This window comes from Lepisosteus oculatus, chromosome 8 (assembly GCF_040954835.1).
Source record: "Lepisosteus oculatus isolate fLepOcu1 chromosome 8, fLepOcu1.hap2, whole genome shotgun sequence".
NCBI lineage: Eukaryota > Metazoa > Chordata > Actinopteri > Semionotiformes > Lepisosteidae > Lepisosteus > Lepisosteus oculatus.
This window is the reverse complement of record NC_090703.1, coordinates 5,470,775-5,486,970: the sequence shown is the minus strand read 5'-3', so window position 1 is coordinate 5,486,970 and position 16,196 is coordinate 5,470,775. Positions and strand designations below refer to the sequence as shown.

Below are 16,196 nucleotides of genomic sequence, written 5' to 3'. Positions count from 1 at the left end.
CTTACAGATCAATAATAGGTCACAGATAAACAGGGGCAGAAAGAGAAAGTAGCGAATCGTTACCCAGCTGTTTTGAAAACTGGATGCTTTATTGTGTCGTTTTAGATCATTGTAAATTTTATCATCATGGATTGGCTTTTCTCAAATGAATGGGCGGCACTAGCTAAATGGAATCAATTGAAATCACAGAATATCATCTGAAATATTCGCAGGATTATTCAATGCAAAGTCAATGGTGAATGTATTAGCCCAAATTTGATGACCCGGAGAACACACTCAGATTGTGTCTCCCATTTACACGAATGTGTTACTTTCCACACTAACGAAGGCCTCCAGATTTTGAGAGCAATTAACCTGATTTCTAGCTCACAGCAGGTTCCAACAGGGCACAGAGACGGCCAGAGCCTCAATACTACAAAATCCTTCTAATAAAGAAAAAAGACAGTGCTGTGCTGTTTCTAACACCTGATGCCAGCATGAGCAGGTGAGAGGTCAATGAAGTGAAGTGAGAGCTTCACTGTTCTCTCACTACAGCCCCAGCATGGTGAACATCGGAGCCGTTTATAATGGAGCAGTTTAATGTCCCTGACACTTTTCATCAGTGGGCTGCAGCTCCTTACCTCTGCACTCTTCATTGCCTTAAGCAGGTTCCCCACGGTGTCGGTGAAGGTGTTCCCCAGCAGCCGGCCCAGCTGTTCGTACAAAGCACCCAGACAGGCCACTGCAGCCCTGAAAACACACAAGTGGCATCTGAGCGGCGCCCAGCCCTTCACTGGACAGACGCACTGTAGTGTCCATTTGCCCCCGCAGCAACAGGCCTAGTCTCCACACTGTCTGTTAATTCTTCCAACACCATAACGACAAGATATGGAGGATTATCTGTACCACCTGCACACAATTAAGACAGCTCTTAGGTTGTTACTTCCAGGTATTTAAGTCCTACATTCACAGTCTCCCTTGCTCAGTCACTGGGTCTTCCTACAGTAACACAACTCGCAGTCCTTGCTAGCTTTTCAACGTTTATTCCAGTTTATACTCTGTTTTGTGTACCGACTATTTATAGGATTTCCCCTGCGTTTGGTATTTTCACCCTCTGTGATTCAACCCAGTTTTTTGTGCATGTCTTGGACAGATTCCCGTGCCTTGAACCCTTGCCTGCTTTTTGGATTCTTTTTCAGATTCTCCAAAGCAGTTTAATCAGTCTCTCATGACCCCTGTCCGTGACTTCAGACCTCAGTTTTCTCAGAGCCTAAATGTGGATCTAGTCTCTTGATCTTGGATGCTTCTACCATCATGTTAGTGGACTGTTTTTTCCACCCTCATGATTATAATGAGCCTCCTGAAAGAGTTAATAGATCTCCTCCAATTTTACAGTAGATTTCTAGGGCACAAGTGAATCATGCTCTAGAAATCACCCATTTAAGCTTTCATATTTCTTTTAACATTGCGCAGAAATGGCTTGGTTGGATGTCAAACCAGAATTAATTGATTTTTTTAAAATAAACCAAAGAAACTTCAAACTTGTGTGAATCCTGGACTGCTGAAAAGAGAGACAAGGACAGCCCCGCAAGAAATAAAAAGATCAACCGGATCGCATTATCCCCACCTCCTCAATCCTTTATCTTCACTTCATATGAAAAGAGCCAGAAAAATCTCGTCATTTATGCTACAGACCCCAAGTATTAAGGACCAGGGGCTCGAGCCCCAGCAGCGTGTTCTCTGGACTCACAGCCTGGTGGGCAGGCAGCTGGGCGAGTCGTCTTTGCTGCGGATGATCTCGTTGCACTTGTCCACGGTGTGGTGTGCGGAGAAGGTGTCGCCCACGCTGTAGAGCAGGGCCAGGTCATGGGCTAAAAGCCAGCGGGTGGGGGGCCCTGGGGAGCTGTTCAGCACCGCCAGCAGCTGCTCCACCAGCTTCTTCTGCTTCTCCTTCACATCGGCCTGCAGGGAGCACAGGACAAGCCCACTCAGAAATCCCTGGTTTTCCCCGGTGAACCCCGTACACCACCCATTCTACCGAAGGAGCAGAGCAAGGTTTTTAAAATGCCACCCATCCACAAAGACGTTCGGATTTAATAGATCGGCTGCTGTCACTGCTGCTTGTCTGGGTCATTCGTGTAAAAGACCGACGCAGAAAACCTACCTCAAGCTCTTCGGTGAAAACACTCTTACCAAGTGCAATAATGAGGCACGTAAAGCTCTGAGCAGTACGTGTTGCATCTCTAAAACTGAACGGACAGCACCAGAGCATATCGTAGGTCTCATCGAAATGTTTATATGACAATAACCCCTTCTCATTACAGTCCTTAATTCCTCCTTAACACTGAAGGCTTCAGTCAACCTTGCATTCCCCTAAAGCACTGCTTACAAAGCCCCCCAAAAGCTGCCTGGTCAACAACAATTTAGATTTTATCCTCACTGAGCTGTTAGTCCCAGCAAGGATTTATAAGGGGAAAGATCTCTAGCTCTTCAGTTCAACGGCACTGCACTGGATCTATAACAATCATTTCTTCTTAATTTTCAGGTCTGGAAAAGCACCATTATATCATCCTTAGGAAGGGAGGCTCACTCTTGAATAGGTCCAGCTAGGAAGAGCTCAGGCTGAGCCCTGCAAATCAAGATGCCTCTGTGAGTTTGGACTGCGCCGTTAGCCAGCTGGGGCTTGGAGTCCCCCCTGTGCACACCACAATGTGTGATCCTGTCAGCTTGGCATGGTCCCTGTGAGCACCCCAGCTGGTGACAACTCTGCTGGTAAGTAACCCAAGACCCAAGAGCTCTGGATATGGTTTCAGAAGAAAGCAAGTGGGCCCCCTGTACCCTCCCACATTCTAAAGGTAACAGTTATTCTAAATGTATTATTTTTTTAAAGTATCGCCTTCTTGGACATTACTAAATTCACCTATATTTTGATCCGATTGCTTTTTGTCACTCAGGCTTGGAGTCCTCAATAACAGCACTGAATATTGTAGACTTGCACACTGCTTCTCTGTAGGACAATACTAGCTACCAAGGGGACCACTCATGTTTCTTTCAAGCCTGATACAAAGCCAGACTGTCAGCGAGAGATGAAAAGCTCTTGAACATGTCAACCAGCCCAAGAGGAAATTGTTCTTCTTCAACTAAAATTAAGCCTGAACCAGCTGTCAGTCAGATGATGTTAACAATACTGCATACGATACTGAAGCTACAAGAGCTTCTCTGTTTTCAGCGATGCAGATTCAAGTTGTTTAAACCCTGGCACCCACATAACCTTCAAAACGTTAAATATTTCCTAAATAGACCCCATCACTTTTCAATGACACAGTGCCTTATAGAAAATCACCTGGCACTTGCAGAATCCACTGAAGCCCGCTGGAACGGGCTACATCCTCACTGGCAACAGAGTGCGCTGTGACGGACTCATCTGTATTCTACACCAGCACAGCTTGGCTGGTCTTCATCAAGCAACACATTACTTTCTCCACAAAGCTACAGTTAGTGCTGGTCAGCCAAACCAAGGGCTTAGAGAACAACAGAAGAAAAAAAGTCAGAAGGCAACAGACATGGCTCCCACACCAAGGATGAGAAAAACAGTTTCGTTAAAGATGCATCCTGAACACCGCAAACAACCAGGGACGTTTAAACCGCCGAATTCAGATCTCTTACCCTGTCCGCCGCAACTAAAAGTTTCTTGAGGAATCGTAGCCATTCGAACACAAACTCTGCCTTCTGTTGCTTGCTGAGCTGGCTGCAGGCTTCTTCGTTCAGTAACAGGCCGTGGGCCAGCTCCATTCCTTCTCCCACTCCCTCTCCTGCCCCTCCGCGCCCCTCCAGGAGTTCCGTCCCTGCAAAACACCACCAGCAGACTGCTGGTACACCAGCGCTGCCCAGTTAGATCAAGGAGTGAAAACAATATTAATGACAATTACACTTGCAAGACAGTTCAGCTGCTGCCTGAATGCATGTTATGCACAGGCACCACTACGCATTTGTTCAAAAAACACATAAAAGTTTAATGCAATGCACCCATTTTTTTTGCCAGCCTTAGGCTCAGTTAAATTCTTTCGGGGCAAAGTCATGCATGGCAGCGAGTCACGCTTTTCATTTTAAAACCAGAAACCCTCAATGTAAAACTGTAAGCTGAGAATAAGACTGCATGCAACGCCATGAATAATTTAGAAATCCTCTGCCTGTCAAGCACACTAGAGCATCTGCTAGATTAGTTACCCACAATTCCCCCAAGTGACAGTATGTTTTGCAGGGATCCACCCTGCAGACAGACAGGTCTGGGCCCCACTCCACCTCCTGCTCCGGAAGCCCAGATCGCAGCACAGGCCAGGACGGCCACTGCCTCCTGAAGGCCAAATCTCACAGGTACCCTTCACACATGCTGACAATACAAACGCATCGCAGGGCTGTCAATAGTGGCCAGTCTAGAAGAGAAGATCCCGTGGGCTGGACTTGGCACTTCAAGCCAGGCTGGTACCGCTTCAAGTCAGAGTAAGCATGCGACAAGATATTTAATTATCCATTTCGGGTCTCGGTTCTAGATTTTCACCATGCCATTTATTATTCGAATAGAGAAATTATTCTTTCTAAACAGTGGATCTTGCATTAAAACAATCAAAGTGCAAGTAAAAAATATTCAGTCCATTCATACTCACCAAAATGTTTACGTTCATCTTTTACATAATCAAACCTTAATACTTGTAATAACCTTTTATTCTATATAGCACGATTCTATTCTATCACAATTTTACTCATATGCTAAATTTTAAGCCAGTGCTGTGACCATATTTTCAGGTTTAATTCTTTAAACAACAAAGCGTAAAAGTACATTGAAAGTTGATTTCTATCATAAATTCTATACAACTTCAGTTTCTTCTACAAAGTATGTCCTGTTGTCAAAATCACTCCACTTTCACTTCAAAGCATTCTTAGAAGTGATCAATCCCATTCAGCAAGGCTATGTAATTACAGTCTCTATTCGCTCTTTCCACTCAAAAGACTGAAAAAACAAGCCTAATCCTTGCATAACTCTGAAAACAGGGTTTTAAATTCAGTTGTGTAAAACTGCAACAGGCACTCTAGTATTATAGGGTTGTTTTTTTTAAAGAAAATATTACTTTTGACATTCTCCTAAGATACTGCTTGATTGGCTTTGACCTCACATCTGTAGATTCACGGCTGTCTTATTCGCGTCTTCTCTTATTCAATGATGAGAATAGTAAAACGCACCACGGTGAGGAGATACTGCTGTGTGCAACCATATGCTACATAATTACACCCCACATGAACACAGCTCTCAGCTCACGGGGCTGGTTACTGGATCAGCAGCAGTAAGATGATGTTGGCATGGAGCTTCTGGATGTACTGTACTTCTGCTCTTCTTCAGTAAGACTTGAAAGGTCCATGATAGAAGACCACATCCAGCAGGAGGCAGCAGAGACCAGGCAGCATTGCAGCTGGCAGTCCTGGTTTCAGTTCACAACACATCAGCTGACAAATCAATCCGTTAAACTGACCGGTAAGAATTCAGTAAAATATACACATTTTAAACGACTACTATTATGCCTTTACTTGAGCATCAAGGAGAGAGGCGTCAAGTTGATAAGGCTTTAAACTGCTGGAATTTGCTTAAATGACGTCATAACACCCATCAACAGCTCTTTTTCCTTCTGCATGTGCATTATGAGACAATTAATACACCAATGGCACTGTCTTTTAATATGGCTCTCTCCTAATGGGTGCTTTTTGTGGTGAGGCTCATAGCATTAGGAACTGCAGCATGCAGCACAATCCACAGAGGAGAGATATACAGTGCACATTTCTTCGGTATCTTATTCCCCAGAAGCAATAGATCTCATGGTGCAAAGAGGCGCCGGTAAAAAATAAAAATTCAGATCAATGAAGACTGCATTGAATGTCAAAAACAACTTTGTGGAAATGTATACACTGATACACAAAAAATGCAACACAAGTCTAATGGATTTCCTCCAATATTTTAAACACATCAGTCCCAAAATGAATAAAAACAGATCAAATACATCAGAAGCTTTCAGGACGAAATGTGACACTGTCAAAATAAAAACACTATGAAGTCAGTATCAGGTAAGACCTCTCCAGGCATCAGCACAATCCTGGTAATGCCGACAGAGATCTGATCAGGTTCTGGAGGCAGCTGGAGAAGTCAGGCTGGCCACAGCTGTGGCTTGCTGATGCCAATGGCACGTTACTCCCACAGAGGGCTGGCCATGGCAAATCTCCAACATTTCTTTCCTGACATCATGCCATTGTAAGCACAAGAACATATGGAGAGGGTGCATGAGGAAGTCATTCAACCCCAACAAGGCTCGCGGCCAACTGATCCAAGAATCTCACCCAGCTGTTTCTTAAAAGAAATGGTTGCATCGACTTTGACAAAATGGCTTGGCTGCTTTGTCCCAGTCTCCCACCATCCATTGTGTAGAGGAGTGTTCTCCGTTTAAATGCACCTTTCCTGTAGTTTCCACTAGTGCCCTCTGCTTCAGGTTTCATGGTTGATTCAGTCAATGAGGTTGAACCCGTCGATGCTGTTGCCAGTCCTAGCATTGCACGGTTGTCCACTGTCCTTCTGGAAAACTGACACTTCGGAAACAGCTTGCAAGAACAGAAAACTGTTGGAAGTTCTGTTCAAGGACTTTGACAAAATATCATAGAGCCCTTAGGCTGTTGTCAAAATGCAAATATGCTCTTGAATTAATCGAGACTCCTCTCTACATCACATTAAAATCATCTCACTTGTTGGCATGAACAATGTAAAACTCAGTGTAACACTAACAACAAAATCTCCGCAAACACCATCTTCCAGCAGGTTTGTGAAGGCGAATGAAACACTCCAGCACTGTCTGAGCCACCTCCTCATACGGGCGATTGCCCACAGAAGAGAAATTTCATCTCTCGGTTATCAACGTGTTCTCCCTTAAATGACCTCCAAGCACGCAGATCATTTTCATGCAGCCAACGAGCTCCCGTCTTCTGCTGATGCACAGGTTAGTCCTTCCTTCGATATCTCTCCCTGTAGCCGCTGCAGTCTGAGAGATGGGCGCCTGTGGTGATCTTCTGCCTTCCAGACTGTGGCCGGTCTCTCACAGGGCTGGGATGCTGGCTTCTCTGGACCGGTCTGCTAATCGTCTCATTCTGCTGGCAGCTTCTCTCTCAGACAGGCAGTCAACCATGCCAACAATAACCAGTCCTCACTGCTCAGGCAGGGCATGGCAGAATCTCTTGTAATTGTTATACGGAGAAAACGCATTTCTTTGCGAGTGACTACTTACACAGATTCTTCACTCACTTTGGTCATTTTAACTCAACACGTAGCACCTGGGCATTTTTTTTATGAACAACTTCAGCACAGCATTTCATAATCCTAAGACACAATGCTACTAAAACTACCAACAAGTATACTTGTTCATTATTTAAATTGCAAAGAAGACCACATATGTGCCCAATGAGCTACTGATGTGAATCTTAAATCTTGCATTTTGATTGTGTATCAGTATATTTGAAGACGGACTGCTGAAACAGTATACTTTTGTAAATTTATCATTACACTATTTGAAATTTCCTACGTAATCATTTTCTTATAGATCCTGTTTTATCCCAAGCAAATACTGAAAATCACAGTTTACAGACTAGAATCACTGAGCTTCCACTGATGTGAGACAACTTCAAAATCCTACAAAGATAAGCAGATTGTCTCAAAATAACAGAGGCTTCATGATCTTGGATGAAGAATTACACAGACAGGAACATCTTCAAATCCAGGCTTCCAGCTTGTCTCAAGGACAAGACCCCATTTTCAACAGCAGCCCAGCCCCTCAGTGCTGAAACACTAGGTACAAGATTAGCCTGAAACTCTTCTCCTTCTGGGAAGAGATCAATTTCCCTTAGTTAAGAAGAATTTGCATCTACATTCCAGGATGCATCTTAAACTTTCTGTGCTAAGCACGAAGATTCAGGCTCTGCTCCTAAAGAGAGAAGCCGATTTTTCTTGAAGATGAAACAGAGACACTGGAATGAAAATCTTCACCTTCATTTATTCCCTGGAGGCCCACAGTACCTGTGGACTGTTGTGGGCAGTCACATATATTTGTTTAGCCAAGCTTATGACTGTCAAGTCTTAATACAATGCTGAAGAAACAGTACAGAACCTGTACAAAACTCCCAAGGCAGCTCGTCAAGCTGAGCTCTTTTCATGTTGCAGCTTCCGCAGAATCAGAGCTACAGTACGAGCTGGTGTGAAACAAACGTTGTGGCAGCTATCAGGAGGGTTCCTGGGAGAGAGCAGAGCTTTTGTGAAGTGATTCAACTGGAAGCGAGAGCAGTCACAAGCTGTAACTATCACTGCTTCTTTGCTCAAGGCTTTTGCATGGATCATGGAAACAAAGATGATATTTTATTCTCCTGCTCCAACAACCTGACAAGCCCCTGGTGCCTATCATTGCAAATCCACAAAGCTCAACACAGGGAAGGTGGCCACTATCAGTACTTCACCTGACCTGTGAACCAGATAGTGCTACACAGGTTACATCACACGGCTGAACTGCACAGCATTCCTACAGTAGTTACACCATTCATGACAGCAGCCTGCCAGGTTAAAGTGATGCAACAGCTCAGCAAAAGATAGTGCGCTCACAACTCGTCAATTTTAGATATTAATGTCAAACACCCTCACTTCACAATGCAGCAACGAGGGGGAATTGGGAATTCTCCAGTAATGCTCAGGTTGTGAAGCAATTTTTGGTATACACTAACATCTCTGAAGCCAGGACACGTACAGGGTAGCTGCTGAGGCAGAGATTAACATTTGCAGCTCCTCGTAAATTTCTCTCCAATCTGTGGGAATCATAACGAGCCCCTGACAGCACGACTCATCCTACACAGTGTGCCCCATTACCGAGGTGTGCATTCAGAATACAATATCCACCAAGCCAGACTGTAGGATTCCACACTGCAACCAAGCAGCTATGTTAAATCCCACGCATGCCTCTAAGCTTCTTTCACGTTTTTTTATGCAGCACTAACAAAATCAGCAGAAGGGTCTGAAACGACCGGACTTGGTCAGAGAGGTGGACACTGCGACACGTCTTACAGACCGCGGACCCGTGATGACCCCGGTGCAGATCCGAAATGCAACACAGCTCAACAGTTAATGTTGTCACCTTTTAGTTGTTTTTAAACACATTGCAATTACATCACTCGCAGTTAAGTTTTGAAACTTGTTCAATTGTTAAAGAAACTGTAATCCGTGCGTCATGCATATACCGCATTCATACAAATGTTTTTTTCCCGTTAAAAATATGGTTTTACGACTCATCTCTATCACTGCAAATTTGACCGGACCTTTCGATAAACGTCTGTATTTCCCGACCTTTGCCACAATAAATATCGTCTAGAAAAATGGGGAACAAAATAACCGACTAGGTTTTAAAATCACTGCGATGAAGAACAACAATAAGAGAGAAAGTTAAATACTATTCACGTTTTTTTATTACTATAAAGGGCAGTGATCGGAATGCATCATGAAACTTTCGAAAGACCGAAACCCATTCGGCTAATTATTTTGATCTAGGGCTCTAACTTAATTTATACGTGCACTCTCCCCGACAGGTATCGCCACCCGAACATAACATTCACAAATCACATCATACAGATTCCTAGAAAAAAAAGATCCAGGATTTCCCCTGGCACACGTAGACGTCAAGGGGCATATTTAAGGCTCGCGTCCGCAGCGGAAGAAAATGCTTATTCACACATAGCAAGCTAAAAACTCCCACCACAGGGCGCAGCTGGGAGTCTGGGCTGCTTTTCCACCCCGGCCTGAGGCATACAGGCGGACAGCTTTTGCGAGAGATCCCGCAACTATCATGCCACCTAATTGCTCTCGGTGTCGGGTGAGAAACTAAACTCCCCCCTCCCCGTCCGGGTAACGCGAACCCCAACCTAGAGGGTGGGGGAGGAAAGTTCTTCAGCATTACCTAATGATTCGTAAAGTTGGTGAATTCCAGCGAGGTGATGTTGCAGACGCCCCGAGCTGAAGGGCTGTTTCGGACACCAGGCGCCTCGGCGTTACAGCTGCTGTCCGGACTCCGACTGAAACAAACAGAGCGAGGCAGCCGAGCGCAGAGCCACCGAGCACGCTCAATTAGTTCAAGGCACGCTAATCAACCGAAGAGCTACGGAGCGACTCGGCTCACGACGACATGGCACTTGAGACGGCCAATTGGACTCCACTCGTACGGGTAGACAGGCGTGCAGGTGGATATTAACCTGTACTGTTAACGCACCGTGTTACAAATAAGGTAAATGGGAGCACACCGAAATGCAGCGCTTACAACGAAAGAAGCGATCGTGATCCTTTTCAATTAAAGACATTCACTCGAGAATACTTAACGTTTAACAACCAAGCACACGTGTGCAATTTAGAATTTAAAATAAAAAGTGCATTAATATATTGAAATGACAAACATTACCCAAGCTTTTGTTTTTTTATGAATAATATAATATATATTTACTGTTTGCGTATACCTTGTAAAGTTTAGATTTACCAGAACTGTCAATTAAAGGGTATGCTGAATTATTTTTTGACGCTATAAATATGAAGTAAATGGTAAAAATCAAACTTACCAGTTTTTTTTTGCTTTCAAGTAAACCGAAAATCCTGGTATCCTGTCAAAGGAAAACAGCGCGGGGGTGTGCTCACTGTATAGCCTTTGAAAGATATTCACATTCTAAAAAATCCCTCTATTTCAAGATTACAGGTGGTAATTTATATATCCACAAACGAGAAAAAGAATCAAAACCAATCATCACTTCAATACTGTCCTGGCGAAATGTGTAGGGGAGTCTTAATCATGATGAACTGAGCACCCATCTCTAAAAGAATAATATGCTCCGCAAACCAGTAGCGCCGTTGGAGATGTGGAACCGGAAACAGAATATTTGATGGGATGCGCAAAAAGCGCACAGAGGCAACATGAGCTGTGAGATCACACGCACTATAATCTTCCATTCCCAGAGGCAGAAACCCAGCCGAATAAAGCCGCTGGGTTTGAAGCAGACGTAATTGCAATGAAGAGACATGCACACGATTTAGCACAGTGAACATGAGAAGCGTGTAACTTGGCCGCACGTGAGAAGACGCAAAGAAATGACATCTGTTGGGCTTCTTGAACAGTAACCCTGCGGGCTTTGACAAAGCAGCCCTGGCGTTAAAGGGTCTTCACAATATGGTGTATGCAAAAGACGAGTCCTGAAGATAAATAGGGTCTAGTCCAACAAGATTACCATAGGGTAAATAGGATTCAGATTTGCAATGTTAATGACATTGACCTGCATGCCTTACTGCATGTCTTCACCACTTCTCATCTACTGTACTTGATTAAGATTCTTTTACAGTCACAAATGTTTACTGATGCTCTGAGATATGAGGAAAGAAATTAGGAAACTTTCAAGTGAAAGACACATTCTATTCAACCCTGTTTAAGATAAGATAAGATCACTTTATGAGCCATATACAATTTCTTGTATGAGGAATTTGTCTTTTCGCATACCCCAACTTGCTTTCCATGAGACACACAGACAGGGAGAGAAGCTTGGGGTCAGAGCACAGGGTCAAACATTATACAGCACCCCTGGAGCAGTAGGGGTTAAGAGACTTGCTCAGGGGCCCAGCAGAGTAGGATTCCTCTGCTGGCTACAGGATTTGAACCAGCAATCTCCCAGCCACAGGCACAGATCCTTAGCCACAGAGCCACCACTCTGCCAGTGGACAGCAACAGTGTTTCAGGATTTATAGCTATCTTTAACTAACTAAACCAGTGATTACTCTGAGAACTAGACTAGAATGAAAAGTAACGGCACCACGTTTAGGATGAGAGATAGTGACCTTTGGTCTGCATCCCGCCATGTTCAGTAACAAGGAGATGAGTAAGGCTTTGAAATGACAGTTCAGCTGAGTTCATTCCCTTATTAACTAACTGAATTAAGCTTGTTCTAAACTGAGGTACACTTGTCTCATATCATCTCAAATTGAATAAAATTCAAAAGGCTACAGTAACGAATTGGCACTTTAAAATGTCCGATATTGTAAATTAAACCAGTCTTTTCAATAATGCGAATCATAATCTGTGCATGACTTGGAAGCTTATAGAAGTGATCAGTTCTTTACCAGAGTGCCAAATTAGCGACTTCCAGTTCCAATATTAATGTGTACAAACGTCACCTGTGCATTAACTAAAGCCAAACAACGAGGAGAGAGCAAGTGAGCACATTTCCATATCTCAGATCTCTTTTCCTTTGTTCTAATCAAGGAACTATTAGCTGAAAATAGCATTAAAAGGAGAACAGACCAAAGAAGAAAGACTTTATACAGTATGTAAGGCACAGTAATAAAGGAGCAATTTAAGTCCCTAGGTAATCACATTGGCTACTTCAAGTTTAGTCATGAAACACGGATACAGATAAGAGATGGAAATTAGTAGGTGATGCATTTTGGGGAGAAACTGAATTCTTTCGACACAAAGAACAGGACATGACAGGAAAAAAAAAACGACCCAATCATGTAGCTGAAGCACCTCAAATTCAAAGAAAATTTCACGGAACACAATGACAGAGATGAGCCGGATTGCTTTGTCATTTTAATTTCCTTGCACTCTTACTCTTGCATGGTGTTACTTGTAGCTTCCGCCGATCTCCTCTTAAATCTGGCTCAGGAAAATGTTCAACCTTATTTCACTCTGAGAGAGAACATTTCAACCAGGAAAAAAATCGAAATAAAAGAAATTCACAGCTGCAATTAATCAATGTCAATGGCATGGAGATGAAAAGGAACAGCGACCTATAAACAATTATGGTTTGTGCAGAGATTTCGTGAAAAAACACTTCTAGAAACACTACAGACCAATGTCATGTAGAAGGTTGGACACTGCAGCAGTACTGCATTTGCATCCCAGATATGATTTAATACACATATCAATTTTCTGCCCTTCAGGATCCCAGCTATATCAATGGCGGATCACTGCAGAAAATCGATTCAGTGTTTTAATCAGATACAGATTTATGTTAAAACCATTATCGGAACACTACAGGGTACTATACATCTTACACATTTAAGGGCTTCTTTCCAGAGTGAAAGGTATTCTGAAGCAGATGACAATGTAAGATAAAACTTTGGCCTTTTTTTTACTAAAATTAACACACACTAAAGAAAGATCTCATCTGTAATTTCAGTGTAGTCATGTTTTTATTTTTCATCAATTGCCAACTAACATGCATGCAGTTATATCTTCCACTTGTCCCAGAAGTGCAAGGAAATGTGACTTTTGTTTGAGGGCTGATCCCCTCCTGTCGATGAAGTCTTTGGTATCCTCTAGGATGAAGAGCGCCATACCAAGGCAGGGAATTGTTTTCTGCCAGGCTCTTACAGAACCTGCTGCACCCACTCACTATACAACATAACTTTGTCATTTTACTATATGTTTCCTGCAACTTCATGTGATTAATGCAACAAGGGGTATATATACTGTAAGACACATACACTAGATTCCTCTTGATATTTCTTGGTGATGTTAATGAAAAGAGTTTAACTACGTTTTAAAAGGAGCTTCAATTGAATGACTCACTGTGTCTCGGAGTCTGGAGAAGTACAGTATGTTTCAGGCCTACACACTCCTAAGGGGTCAATACAAACCAGCAAGTGAACGTACAAATAATAAATACAGCAATTCATTTACCTTTTAACTTTGGGCAATTATATTAAATACAGGTTGTGAACACATGCAGAGTCATTACAAATTCATAGTGAATTCAACCTGACACACTGCCATTATTTACAATCAAAATCGAATCATACAAAAAATTCTCATCACCCATATGACCAAAAGATCTTTTTTCCCCCCCAGTAACTCATTAGCTGGAAATACAAATATCTCCTATACTATACAATCTCACATTTAAATACCGTACAGCCGTTGTGCGTCAATGCACAAACGTGTTAATCTCAAGCCACAGATCGGTTACACATTGTCAGAGGCATCATAAATCAACTTCATTTCAGAAAACATGGGACTAGATCTGTACACCGGTTTGTTTCTCTTCTCCCCCCCAGGTCTTCTCAAAACCGACTTTTTTTTTTTTAAACCAGCATCCCTAAAAAGGGAGCTCCGGAGTTTGCATCCTGCGACGGCAGAAATCTTGTTCCCGTCTCGGCCTTCGGACCCCAGTGAGAAAGTGCCACAGCCGAGCCGTGTGCTAGAAGTCCATCAGGTGGGTGGAGGGGCCGTTGGTGTCCAGCTTCAGCACCTGCCTGTTGCCGTAGGTCCCGTGCTGCACCGCGACCCCCGCCTCCACACAGGCGCCGGAGGAGGACAGCTGCTGCTCGCAGCGGGACACGAACAGCTCGTACAGCCTCTTGCCGTCCTCCTTGTCGATGTTGCCGTGGTACTGCATGCTTTTCCCCTTGGCTCTGCCGCCCAGCGTGGCCTGGGGGACGACCAGCACATGGCCGGGCAGGTCCAGCACCGACACGTATTTACCGGAGTCCAGCTCGCACAGCTTCACGTTTAACAGCGCGCCCACTGGGAAGACAGCGCAAGGGTGCCACCTGGTTAGGAAGGGGGAAAATGGCTCCAGGGCAGCATCGGTATTGTCACCAGCAAGCCGTGACAGATTCATAGATAACTGCGCTTGATCAAGAAAACTGAATATTCAGGGTTGGAGGCTCTTTAACTGGGTCGCAGGGATTACCACTTGAGCACTTGCTCCGTGTTTGGTGAACAACGTCAAACCATACATTGATTTGCCAAACCGTTTTTTTTTAATGAACAAGTAATAGGTTTATTCCAATCTGAAAAGAGAAGAAAGGAAACACAAAGGAAACGTTCCCACAGCCGAAACGCTGTTTCCTTTCTTCTTTTTACAGCACGGAATAAACCTTTACTTGTTCCTTTGCAGCCTTCGCACGCTGACGCAGCTCCCTACTTTAACTTTTTGTTCTATCATATTTTATAGTTCTAAAAAAGAAAAAAAGAGCACAGATTACAGCATACCCATTTTGGGAATAATTCCTTCCGTGGCCCCCTTGAAAAAGCAGATGTAAATCACCATTCCCCTCTGAATCTACATTTGAAACGAAAAAACAACTTGACTGTTAGGAAACACAGCACATACAGTACTGCTTACTTGGACTGCTTACCAGTTCCCACGAAGTTCCTATTTAAACAGGGCTGTTTTTAGAAGGGAACACACCTTTATTTCTAAAACAAAACGTTAATACTAACTTCCCACCTTACATATTCTTGAAAGCTTACTTAGGGCTACAGTGATTTAAATAGGATGCGCATTACATGCACTAAAATACCATATACCTGAGTATGAGTAGAATGACAATAAACGTTTATAACAATCCCGTCAGCACCTCGAACATCTGCACATATTTGAATATCTGATTCCGTAAGATCTATGGCAGGATATCAATATTCAGTCAGTTGAAATATAAAAAAAATGCATTTATTAAATATGTATAATGTTAATAGCCGGCTGATATATTTAAAGGGCAGGGAATGGCTTGTACCAATACATCAAATTCAAACAAATGTGTTTCTTTAATATATATCGTATTTATTTATAAAACAGTACCTCAACCCACTCCGCATCCGAATCGACTTCTGCAGGTTTGACCTGCAGTTTTGCGTGCAAGCATTGCTGCAAGACAACTCTGGCTGATACAGGCGCCGTCTTCTCCGCCATGTTTAGAAGGGAGTGTCACGGACCCAATTTAGGTGACACAACCCCATTTCTCGATGTTTCCGGCCGTGTTGTCAAATATCGAGCAATCGATGTGATACAAGATCCGCAGACCGTAGAGCACAATGAATCTGAGACTTTCATGGATACGCTTCACCCACTTCTTGTTTTGAATGATTTTTAATTCTAACGCAGCTTGTTTCAGGAAAGCTGGTCATTGCACAGGGTAATAATGGAATTTAAATCCCATGCCCATAATGTAAGAGTTCTTTTATATATAAAACAACGAAAAACTTCGGTCACCAGTGTACTCATACACAACCAGAGTTAGAAAGTAAAATTAGTATGAGGTGTTCAAAACAGCAAGACGACACGCTATTAGTGTTGTATTTTTTTAAAAAAGAAACGTACTTTCTTGGAGCTCGGCAAAT

At 43.3% G+C, this 16,196-nt stretch overlaps 2 protein-coding genes across 6 annotated transcripts in view; both read right to left on the bottom strand.

Annotated features, from left to right (window-relative positions):
- The window catches only part of heatr5a (HEAT repeat containing 5a), a 42,040-nt gene extending 31,903 nt beyond the window's left edge, over nt 1-10,137 (bottom strand). For 4 of the 5 annotated variants that reach the window (XM_069193043.1, XM_069193047.1, XM_069193045.1 and 1 more), the window contains exons 1-4: nt 9,999-10,137; nt 3,646-3,848; nt 1,730-1,941; nt 621-729 (exon numbers count right to left, since the gene is read on the bottom strand). In XM_069193043.1, the coding sequence (XP_069049144.1) occupies nt 621-729; nt 1,730-1,941; nt 3,646-3,771 (447 nt within the window). In that variant the 5' untranslated portion in view covers nt 3,772-3,848; nt 9,999-10,137. The remainder of the gene's footprint in view (nt 1-620; nt 730-1,729; nt 1,942-3,645; nt 3,849-9,998) is intronic. The other variant, XM_069193044.1, reaches the window with a different exon arrangement.
- A 3,108-nt stretch (nt 10,138-13,245) lies between these two features.
- dtd2 (D-aminoacyl-tRNA deacylase 2) lies at nt 13,246-15,799 on the bottom strand. Its single transcript, XM_006632162.3, has 3 exons — nt 15,658-15,799; nt 15,069-15,138; nt 13,246-14,597 (listed from the first exon to the last, which is right to left on the bottom strand). Exons 1-3 carry the CDS (start codon nt 15,766-15,768, stop codon nt 14,272-14,274), a joined length of 507 nt encoding a protein of 168 aa, XP_006632225.2. The 5' UTR covers nt 15,769-15,799; the 3' UTR covers nt 13,246-14,271.
- Nucleotides 15,800-16,196: the final 397 nt, after the last annotated feature.

Bases quoted from the DNA above. Each gene is read 5' to 3' on its own strand.
- dtd2 (XM_006632162.3), bottom strand. From the start codon at position 15,768: ATGGCGGAGAAGACGGCGCCTGTATCAGCCAGAGTTGTCTTGCAGCAA. The intron at 15,139-15,657 runs GTACTGTTTTAT...TTTCAAATGTAG, and splicing joins CGGATGCGGAGTGGGTTGAG to ATTCAGAGGGGAATGGTGAT. The intron at 14,598-15,068 runs GTATGCTGTAAT...CTGTCTTCCCAG, and splicing joins AGGAATTATTCCCAAAATGG to TGGGCGCGCTGTTAAACGTG.